General features: G+C 44.2%; 1 protein-coding gene across 1 annotated transcript in view; it reads left to right on the plus strand.

Moving 5' to 3' along the window:
* T265_10453 (hypothetical protein) overlaps positions 1-12002 on the plus strand; it is a gene marked incomplete at both ends in the record, with an annotated part of 28270 nt that overhangs the window by 13972 nt on the left and 2296 nt on the right. Inside the window, 5 exons of the mRNA XM_009176828.1 lie at positions 2072-2792; positions 6224-6331; positions 7486-7709; positions 9011-9068; positions 9690-9773. Coding sequence (XP_009175092.1) covers positions 2072-2792; positions 6224-6331; positions 7486-7709; positions 9011-9068; positions 9690-9773 — 1195 coding nt within the window. The remainder of the gene's footprint in view (positions 1-2071; positions 2793-6223; positions 6332-7485; positions 7710-9010; positions 9069-9689; positions 9774-12002) is intronic.

Genomic DNA, 12002 nt, shown 5'->3' on the forward strand with positions numbered 1-12002 from the left:
GAACTTAACATCCATACTATGCGATATTTCCCTTTAAGAAAACAGTCTTCCAGGACGCAACAAAAAGTGCTTAACCAGGGGCATTTGTCGTCAATATAATAGGACTTCCGATTAATTCGGTAGACACTCACGCTTTGGGATGCTTGCGCAAACCCAAGTAAGTGTGAGGGTACTGCAACCCATCTGCAATTGTCCCAGAAAAACTCCGAGTAACCAGCGGAGCAAAGTAGAAATGCGTTCATGAGGTGTAGTAGACTGATCTGCGAACGCCTATGTAGAAAACGAACTTATCGAGGCATTTGGTGTAGATTTAGTCAGTGTTGGATGAGCTCTACAAATTTGCCCATCTAGGCTTTCAGTATGGAGGATGACCGAATGACTGAGGTAGGTTTGACTAATGGCTGCGTGAATCCTACAACGTGTATAATCGGAGGTGCGTTCGATTAGGTGCAATCCTCAGAAATAGCTGCAATTGGTGAAAAGTGTATTTCTTGCCAGATACCTCTAACACATGCGTTCTGGATGTGGGCGGCGTCTTTCAACCTTGGCATTACTTGCCTAGACGTGTGAGCTGAATACAACTCTGTGCCTTCACTTCGATGGCGGTGCACTACCCTTTGGCCAGCACCTATAATGCGCTCATGGGTCGTCCAAACCGTCGCCGATATTGGTTGTTTGGTTCGGCCACATCAGTTTATCTCTTGAAGTAAATAGTGATCGGACACTAGGATATTCACTCACCGTATCACTAACTTGTTTGGTCTCAACTGATTTTGACAGGAAACAGAATCACTGAAAAAACCTGTTGTTTTTCATTGCAAGCTCCAAGCGATACTCTTATGGCTACTAATAACATTGAATCTTGTGTTTTACAAATGAAAATTGTTTTGAAAGTGAATCCTGACTGAATTGTCAGTTTTTAGATTCCTTTGCACCTAAACAAGCTACCTCAACGGGCCTGGCTTGTTAAAGAGGCTCTCTGGGTTGAGCTCCGAGGCTGTTCGCATCTGTGTCCTTAATACCATGGGTATTTGTGATTGCCAGGAGTAACTTTCTGTAATAGAACAGCTTTTTAGAGAATATTGTCATCTCCACTAAATTTCCTGCTCATTGGGGACGACTATTTAACGTTGTGTTTGAACTCCACTAGTTGTGAGATAGTGAACTTCTCTTTTGATCTACTTCTGTATCACACTATTTTATGCTATCGCTACGTTGAATGCCTAAACACATCACGCCACGCCTGGATGACAATGTAAGGCCGTTTTCACAAACACGCATGATTTGTTTATGTGTATTTGTATACGCGCAACGGCGGTCTCTCATTCGTCGCATCCTGTAGATAAGTACACTCATGGTTCCCGTTTTTCCTATCGTTCGGATCCGGTTCACGTAAGTTACCTTAGCAGAATCGGTTCAGTTTGACAGAGATAAGCCGTCTACCAATGTTACCGTGATTCCAGAATACATAATTTTCTCCACCAATCTAGGGAAAATATTGTGGGATCATCCATACTCCTGTCGGTCAATTTGAGGGACTTGGTGTGAAAGGGTGTGTGACTAAGAGTGCAACGGCGTGCTCGTTTGTTTTAGTGGGACGCACCGCGCGCATTAACTTTCATACGACAACGTCATCGATTCGCTGACTGCGTCATTGTGTGTTCCTGTTATTGTCGAAACAACAACCAAATGAAATCATTCAACAATGGACGCCGCTGACACGTCACCTCAGCGCAACCCTTCGGGAGCTCATTGACGGATATACTCCTTTAAATTCCATCAGGCTTTTGAGGTGGCGAGGTTGGGTCTGAGAATCGGTTTGCGGATCTTGATATGTGCTGAGCTTTAGAAGACGGTGTCATTACTTCATTAAATGCCATTTCCTTTTAAATGCATCTGAACTTCCTCCAGTCAGATATGTGGCTAACTCATGTGAACTTCTGCACTGGCTTCGGAGCGAAATCGGTACGGACATCAAATAAGGCCGGTTTGCATTTATTCTCATCGTAGGGTGCGGTATATTGTTAACCCTTACTTATTTTGCATCACCCTTTCTCTCTGGGATTTTCAGGCATTTTTCGTGTTAGGTGTTTTCATCCACCTGCATTTGATGTTCGTCCGATCCCCCATCACGTGCCTGGATAAACTACGCACCAATTACCAACCAGCTCCCATATTAGAGAGCGCCGTAAATTTGTTCGATGAACCGGAACCGATTGCGCGAAATCACTATGCCCCTGGAGATCCAAGTACACCCAGAGAACCGTGGCCTCGTTATGGTATTTTACGAGTCGAGGTCATCCGACATCCTGACCCACGATACAGTCTGGCGGATTCCTATGCGAAGGAATTTTATGGCTCTGCGTTTAACTACGGTGATGATGTGGACGATCTGTTTTCAACTGAGGATGAACAAGATGTAGACACAGATATACTTGAAGGTAGTAGAGTCGCTGGAAATGCAATTCACACGCCAGCGCCACCGGTAGGTAGCACCAGACCCAGATTACTGTTCCACGAACCGGGAAAACTGTGGACTGCGATCCTTTCCGCCCCGGGATATATTTCTCAGTACCTCCGGGAAACAATTGAGTTCATTTATGGATTCGTCCCCTTACGGTCCAACAACAAGCTACCAGCGCAGTCCCCGAAGGCATCCCCTGAACCGTTTGTCAAGCGTCATTTCATTCGTATTTTGTCTTACCTGGGCAATACAGTCGCTCGCCTTTCCACTTCGGTCGTGCAGTTTTTTCGCGATGCCTCTCATTGGCTTCATAACTTCCATGTTCCAGGTGAGTGAGTTTGTGGGTTTACCCTTTTGTAGCTGAGCAATACGCTGCAATAAATTTTAGGCGTTGAGTAGAGTACGTCAATTGCCACACAAGATGTCAGCGACGATAATGAGATGTCCTGCTATGTGACAGATTTCGTTGGTGACATTGAGGTATATAGTCAAGCTGACTTAGTTGATCATCATCATCGACAGCATGACATCAGTGTTCAACACCGATGCGTCACTGCCGTACAACCGTGATTTATTTGAAAGCCTTATTGTAAAGAAAAGTGTAAAGGTGGACGGGGAGGGGGCTTGGTGCTAGCTTATCACAATCATTCCAAGGTGCCTATACCTCCAGACGCTCACTCAGTCGAATGTTTGTCTTATTTGGCGTGTAGGATGGACATTGTGGGTTTGTGTTCGGTAAAAACAAGAAATTATCACCCTTCAAGAAAATAGCGAATGGATGAGTAAATAGTGAGCAACTCTCAACCGGAAGTGCTGTGGCGAGATTCTTCGATTGAGAGTTTATGGAAAAGAACCCAACTTGAACAGTGTTGTAGGACTGTGCCTTTAACTATGACAAATATGTCAACACAAAGTGACAACTGTGTCAGGTTGTAGATGAAATAATTCTAAAGAATGAGCCAGTAAGGATTTAGCCCGTTCAAAGGCTTGCTTAAGAGTGTCATCAAAGTGCAGTTTCTCAGCAGGAGGATTACCGGCTAGCAGGTTGGTAATAGGTGCCGGATGTTTTGCAGCGCTGGTAATAAAATGGCGATAGAAATTCATCGTTCCCACAAGACGCTTAACTCGGTTGACAGATGTAAGGAAGGAAAGGTCGAGCTTCTGCCCGACCGGCGAAATCCGGTTTACTCAAAGCTATGTCCAAGAAAAGTTACTGGATGTGAGGTAAGAGCACTCTTTTTAGCATTAATGATAATGCCATATTCGTTTAAACGATTAAACAAAATGTGCAAATGTTCTAAATGCCGTGAGTGTGTGAGACTGGTAACCAGATACAAAAACAAAAGGAATACCACACAGAAGCTGATCGACGAAGCGTTGAAATGTTTGTGCTGCATTGCAAAGGCCGAAGGGCATGTCTAAAAATTCAAATAGCCCAAACTGCGTGATGTTCGGTTATTAGGGACGGCTGGCGTCCGAACACACTGTTGCTTCACTGCCGTACAAGAGTAAAGCTACTCTAATAATATTTGTCGAGTGGCGAGCGATATGAGTGGGGCACTGAACTTTGCTCGCATCGAGTTCTATCCGTGTGTTTTCCGACGATGACCGAGGGGATGTGTGGCTATTTCGGAAAGACCATTTGGTTGCACGATTTCCAAAGTTGCCATAGCACCAGGAATGACCATTTCCCCTGGAGGTGGAATGTGTTCGAGAAGGTGGGCGTGGACACGAAAATGTGCGGAGAAATTAGTGGAGGTCTAGACAACGAATGCCTGCTACCTGATTAATAAATTCGTCGAGACGGCCGTGAAGAGCGGGCACAAAAGCTGGTGTATCTACGGAAGAAATGCCAGATGAGCATGGTTGAATTTCCAATATGTTATCTACTATGCTTGCAAGTCCAGCGTGCGGAACACTCGGAACTGGAAGGACAAATCGCTTATAGATAGGCTGGTAAACGTTTCATAAATAGCTGTTTAGACAAGGCTTCATAAGTTTTTTGGTCCCCATGATACAAAGCCGTCGCAACACTTGAGATCTGTTTGTTCCATCGAGAGATTCTCCGCTTAGTAGTCGTTCTAGTGGTTTATGCCCTGATAAACTACTGCGTTTAATGATGTTGATGAGTAACTAAGTGTGTGACTTAGTTTCGTCAGTGTTTAAATGCCGCGTAAGTTGTCTCCTATTTCAGGAAGGTAGTACATAAAATGCTGTTAGGTGATCCCACACAGGACCTGGACTTGAGTGAATCAGATTCATGGGTGATTGTGCCAGAATGGCGGTAGATAAACAGAGGGGGTGTTGATGTTGAGTATTGATGTTGAGTGTTGATGCAACTGAAGTTGAGAAACCAACCTTTACTGCTGGTGTAAACAAAGTGAACGAAGTTGGTTGAAGAAACATGAGAATGACCGCTACAAGTTTAGAGCGGTCGTTATCTGCTTCCTTATGTATGAGCTCTTGTTGTGCCACCGATTCGCTGAGCGTCCGCGTTGTGGCTAAGTCATATGCCAATGTTTTGATTTTCGGGTTTCTGAATCCCATCTCAGTCTACTGGAAATGCCTTTTTCCATTTTGCACGCACCCGTCGCCCATAAACCTCTGCATCTGGCCGAGTAATTCAACGTATGCTAAGCGGCTTTCGGTTCACTGGCAGTAGTCCGACTGTTTGTTTGATTTCTTATAGCTCACTCTCAAGGCAGGTATGGTTTGGTTACCTGTCTGGCGAATACAACTGAGAAATATTCCGAACCTGCCGGTTTATCTCGTATTAAACCATTTAATGTGATCTTTAAGATAACATACTGTTTCGTCGTTTGATGAACCTGATACCATCGCATGTCCCGGCGAACTGGGAAATATTCCGAACCTGCCCGTTTATCTCGTATTAAACCACTTAATGTGATCTTTAAGATAGCATACTGTTTCGTCCTTTGATGAACCTGATACCATCGCATGTCCATCGGTGCTTCTTACAAGATGCACCGGCGTGGATTGCATAGTTTAGTGATGTCAATCCTAAGAATGTCTGTCAGGAAGCGTCCAGACACGAGAGTACACGTCCAGAGAACTACGCGTCCCAAAGATCACCATCGGCACCACATGTTCCGGATAGCACGTGCGTTGGCAGAGCTTACCAAACACGGCTTCGAATGATGCGATCAGCGTCTTGGGCTGAAAATGTTCGCGGTAGGAAGGTCTCCATCGGTTGGACAGAGCGAACAAGCGAATGACTATGTTTGGACATTTAGCCATCCTATGTATTTACGCAGAAGCTCTGACAATATGGCCATCTTCCAGGTTCTCTATGTTCTTACCGCGTAGTTTGGCAGGCTCAGTTGAGGTGCAACCAATAGACGGCCATTCACGGTACAGCGATGTCTCATTTCTAAATGGAAATTTCCTAAAGGAGAAAATAGTCATGTTGCAGGTGTGATTCCACAGGTTAAACTTTTCCAAGTCTCATCCAGTTGTCTTTAGATTAGTATACAGATGTGCAAACTTGTATAGGTACACCGTGAGCTACTTATCATGATATCTGAATGCAGCAGGTACATCGCCCTGCCCTGTTGCGCACAGGTCTTCTATCTACCTCTGATTCATTTATCCCAAATGTTGTATTCGCTTTCCAAATTTCCTCTGTCCGACTCAAGGGGGATTGCATTTGTCTAACTGTAATGGAGCTTTTAAATCTTTTGTTCATCTTCATTTACCGAATCCAACACCACTCATAATTAACGTTTTCCATCCATGTAGCACACGAAGACAATCACATTATTGAGTACGCACTTGAATATGGTTTCTTGCGCTTATCACCGGCAATGCGCAAGCGTCTCAATATCACTGTGAAACTTGTGGTTTTGGGTAAGTTGTTTTGATTCCCTCCGCACTTTGGAGTCACTTGTGGCAGTTCAAATCCAGTTTGTTTGACCACTCCTAGCCTCAAGACAAATTGGTTGTAACGCACATCAAAAGCTAGGACTATTCCACTGTTTATCAGTTTTCTTTCCATATCTGGGAAATTCGCTAAGCAAAGTAAAACTTAATTTATAAGGAATGATCTTTAGAACTGCTTTTTCGTCTGAAACCATTTCATTCTTCTAATTATTTTCACATCGCATATGTTTTTCCCCTAACTCCGCAATTCATATGTTGTTTGCCGTCCTTGGAGTTGCTGTATTATGGTTTCTGATTACTTATTCCACTGTTGTGCGAGTGGTGTTTCAAAGCTTTCTTCACGAGAAAGTTGACCAGTTTGAAAAGATCTATAAAAACCAAGGAGTTCCTTCAGTAGCTAGCACCACCCACCACAGTTAGTTTTTTGTCGGGGCCAAGTCTTTGTAAGAATTTTTCGGTTCTGGATAAAACACCATCAACCTGTCCTGTATAAGATTTAATCCGGAAACATTCGGGTGCAGTCTACCGTGAAGCTTTGTTGTCAGTGCCACTTTGCTCGCTGTAGTGGCGATGATGAGGAATGTTATCGTAATGAGACACTCAACTCACACACATCCAAGTCACTAAACCTGGTGGCAAAATAGTTATTGTCTCTTTCCAGTTTAGTGCCATATCTCCGGGCGCCTTTATCGCCGGCAAATTAGACTTCATTGGCTGAATCCGGGTCCTCCTGCACCGGAACCGTATCCATCGGAGTCTGCTAATTCCCGCCTTGTTCCCAGTTTTACACTTCAGTAATATTTACTAATGTCCCTGTGGTCAATCTGTAGAGGATTGTGATCCTAAAACTAGTTTCAGGTATTCCTATCGCTGTTCTCACTATATTTCTGGATCCCCGGCGTAGACTCGGTTGTATTTGAATTGTTCGAAATTGTCACCTACTCAAATCTATTCAGTAGCACGACTGTTTCGCATTTGCTGATGCTACGACAGTATGCATCACTGCATCGACTAAGCCAGTCATGAACCTTTCGCTCCATAGATTATACCGTGATCTCCTTGTTTACTTTTTTCATTTATTTTCATATCCTTTGCTTATTGTTCTTGAACATGTTGCGTAGACCCCGATGTAGACGCCTGTTTTGGAGGGGTCGTCAGTCGATTTCTAATGGAGGAGTTCTTGGGTTACGACGACCTCCTGTTGGGCAGTATCAAACACTTGGCTGTCAGCGAATCAGTCAAGGGACATATGGCTAATGTGGTATCCGGGCAACACTACCGTCTTGTTTCCGCCCAGATGTCTCGATCCTCCTACCTGGTCGCCACTTTGGTTATGCTATTGTTTGTGAGTCCCGTGCGCTATTGCATTTTTTTTACATCCGTTTCCCTCTATAGATTCTTGAGTCCCGTCGCTATTGCATTTTTTTTACATCCGTTTCCCTCTATAGATTCTTATGCGTTCTCGAGTGTGTCTGCCTAAATCTGCGGTGACAGCCAGCCATCAAGCTCCCATTGGAATCTAACATTCAAACGGTCTCTTAATCTTACACATTGCGTTTGACAGATTGGTGAAAATCCGACAGCCAACAGGGTTACCTGAATGACATGTTCGTGTTGCGTAAGTTGCATGGAAGGAATACTGTCAACTACACATCCCTGGCTATTATCGCCCAACTGGATGTGTGTAACTAGTATTCAGGAAAGGTCACTGAGGATTCTAAACTTCGGATGATTTGTTGTCTTGACAGGCCGAGACGATTGCATGTTGCACTTCGTGTAGCGTGGTTGTAGGTACCAGTCTAGTCGAAGCGTCGTATCTCAGAGGTTGTGCTGTTTGAGGCCGCTGCTGTTCGTTGGACTAGCTCGTACAGTGGTGATTCATTTACCTACGACTAGAAATCTTACTTACCCATACGGAGGTTGATTCAGCATCTAGTACGGTGAACGGATGGCAGATCCTGACAGACTGAAGCCCAATTTCAATCCCACTAACCGTATGTCATATGCTGCTTTGCGTTCTGGAAGTTCTATATCTGACTTGTCACTATTAATCCAGATCTTCAGCCACTGTAGGTGTCACATGTATACACAGCTCACTTTTCAGTTTCTGGATAACCGGGCTGAACTATTGAAGTCACCGTTTCTTCACTCTTCACATGAGATGTTGGATGACAAAATACTGACTGCTCTGTTTCCTGAGTTGGCTGTTTTGTAGAGCTGTCGGGTTCAAGGACAATGTCGATCAAGATCCTTGAGCTAACATGTCATCTGAATGAAGCGGCTAATTTCACTTTTTTTTGCATAAGGTCTTCTTGAGTTACTGGATGACGAAGATTCATCTCTTGTTCAACTTGCCTTTTGATTGGATTGCTGTGACGCGTTCTACTTCATCGTAGTCCGCTTCAATGTTTGCTTTTTAAACATATTACGCGAAGGAGATTTTTGTCCCGCCGGTGTTAGTGGCCAATTCGGTGAGCAAGAATTCCCTTTAGATGTTTGTTTTCACCGAATGGACTATGTAATCCATAAATTGGACACCTACAACCGTGACAGACGCAGTAATAACTTTACAACCTCCAGGGGGCGCCGAATGGTCACAACATCCTCGATCGCCTCTATCCTCCATTATTTATCTTTCTCTTTTAGACTTTCTGCGTATCTGTGCTCTTACGGTACTCGAGTCACCAACTGGTTCTCGTTATCGGTACGTTTCAGCGTCTTCGTGTGAATGAAACCACCGTTACCTTCTGTACGACTACAGTCATTTGTACTTAGTGAAGACTGGTATCTTTTTCGGGTTACTGCATTGTGGGGTGAACAGACTGTTCAGTTTTTCTACTTGTGCAAGGTTGGGATATAAACCATCCGTGGTTTATGGGTTCATCATAGTCTGCTGAGAATCGGTATTATTGCACACAGAAGTTGCAAACTACTGTAGGCGAATTACTGCGTAGTACAATATATTTTTTCTCAATATCTTGGGAAATTAGCTGTTCACCCCATGAGATACCTGGTTTCGCCTGCAGTTTTCCGATAAGCGGTCATAGGCACGAATTTCGGTAATTCGCGCTCCATTATGTTGTGAGATGCTACATTAGTCACTCTAGCTTGTAAATTGCATTGGAACGGTGCGAGTTTATTTACCTATCATTGTCCGCACAACTACGCGTTACATTGCCGGAAATTTTGCCCCCCCCCCGCTACTTAGTCTACGTGTATTCTCTGCAAGACATGAATTTGAATTTCTTACATGACTGTACATGATTTCGCTATCTGAAGCATTCTAGTTTCCATGGTAATGATACCTTTTATATTGTCCTCGCAGCGGACATTCTCCAAGTATTCGAGACGAATGTGGCGGTTGGGATACCAGCAACCCCTTTCATGACTGTGATACTTGCGCTTGTGGGTGAGTTGTTTCTGTTTGTTTGTCCGAATATTTTGAGCTGTCGATGCCCATCATGATGGATTCCGGTCAGTTACACTTTTGAGTTGGACTATTTCATGGATACCTGTTCTTGTCCGTCCTGGACTTTAAGGTCTCTTCCGAAAACACATTTCATTTACGGCACTCATTCGGGAGCCCGAGGTCCAATGTACTGTCAGGTTGTTGAGGTGTTAACATTAACTTGTGAAGAGCCTAGCGTTCTGACCGTGGACATGTGTGGACATTGTCCGAAAGTAGCGTTTATTACTCACGTCTCGTCAGATCGGCTCACAAGAACAATGAGGACACAAGCGTGAGTGACTAGTCTCATTTTAGGTCGGTTCTGAGGCTGGTTGGCATAGATCATTAGGGGTTTCTTGTCTGAGTAAAAGGCAGTTGCGGAATACAAAATAGCACTAGTGGCTCATAGCTTATATGGGATTCTGACCAATTTATCCCGGTTGATTGTTCATAGACCAACTGTGCGTAGGCTTGTTTATTGCGAGTCAACACGTCGGAATATTGACTGAATGAGTATATATTTCTGACTCAGTGAGTACTGGTTCAGGAAGCCACGCCCCTTATAAGGGCGACTATGAGAACTGTGAAATGGTTTGCATCTCGATTGTTCCTGTATCGGCTTGGGCAGCCTGGCAGTATTTCAGTCCCCGTACTTCCCTCGGATAGCATGGCAGCTAGACACCGAAAGATGTTACAGCTGAACGTCTCTCTTTATCTGAAAGTGGTCTTACTTGGGAAACTAAGTTTTCCGAGGAAATGAAAACTTGTTTCCCTGGTTGGGTCCCCCGTGGTTCGGTAATTTGTTTTGCCATAGCAAAATAAATTGTCTTTCTATACCCTCATTACTTGGTTACGCTCCCCACCCCAGCGTACTGACAAATAATAATCTATCAGAAAGAATGCTTTATCTATCATCAGCACATTCACCAGTAAAGTTAAGCATTGTAAGCCCACACATCCTGGCCAGTTTGAGTAGGACCTTAAAAAATCATCAGCTTTAGTGGAGCCAGTCTATGCTCAAGAGCCGGAAAACACTGCCCTACTGTTCCACCCGTACGGGCAATCGTCTCCAACTCGCGACCTTCTGGTTAGTAGTTTGTACACTTAGTCGTTCGGCCACGAGCTCAGAGGGAGAATAACTGCGAATGGTAACTGAGAAGTTGTCTTTCGATGAACTAGTCACCACGTTACCACTTGATGTGGATGCCGTGACTCAAAGATGAGTGGCTGTTTATCTTGTCTGTGTGCGAGTTAGTCAGAATGCTGATCAGCAGCTCGTAGTCGAACGGTTGAGTTCCTACTAATAACCGCGTGGTCGCGGGCTAAAATCTTCCTGAGTTTTCTTGAGATATGCACTGCTGATGGTTCCCCCGTAACGGTGAAACGGCTGTACAGTACTTCTTGGCTTTCCAACGTAGATTGGTTTCACTTACATACTGTATGTACTGTCGTCCTGCCGTAACACCCTTTCGGTGCCTAGCAGCCATGCCACTCGAAGTCTGGGATACTGCCAGGTTGTCCAAGCCTAAACAGGACAAGTCCAGATGCAGAAGTCACATTGTGCAGCTCATCAATTCGAAGAACATAAACTAGAGATTCATCTGGATTCAGTTGAATCTCCCATTAAAACTAAATTGGTTCGCAAATGTGTTTTACCTAGTTCTCATATATAGGGCGATATTTATAGACCGGTTTGGGGCTTGTTTTACTCTGGTTGTCTGTCAAGTTAGATTAGCTTCAACTGTGGCTTTCACCGTCTTCTCCGGTGACATGGAAACCTAGTTGCTGTTGCAAGTTATCGGCAAACTGTAATGCTCATTTATGATAAGCCTACGTATCCTACGGTGAATTCATCGTGCTCCAACGCCTGAGCAGATATAGGATGCATCAATGTGCTAGAAATAAGTACGAAGTCGTACAGTTAGACACTTGGACCAAGTTTAAACTCCTCATGGAATCTAGTTTGCAATCAAGACCATACACATGCTCTATGGAGAAAAAAACTTGCATTCTTCCCCACCACGATAATGAGCAAACGTTGGTTTTATTCTGAGTGAAACATCGAGTGGTAATGACAGCTACCTGCTCTTGAGAGTGGCGCATAAATCGACATGACAAACCTAAATACTGCGCATCCTGTCTACCTGGTGCGCTCCGAGTCGTTGGATCTGAACTTTTTTTCTATTTATA

This window comes from Opisthorchis viverrini, assembly GCF_000715545.1.
Source record: "Opisthorchis viverrini unplaced genomic scaffold opera_v5_367, whole genome shotgun sequence".
NCBI classification, from domain to species: Eukaryota; Metazoa; Platyhelminthes; class Trematoda; order Opisthorchiida; family Opisthorchiidae; genus Opisthorchis; species Opisthorchis viverrini.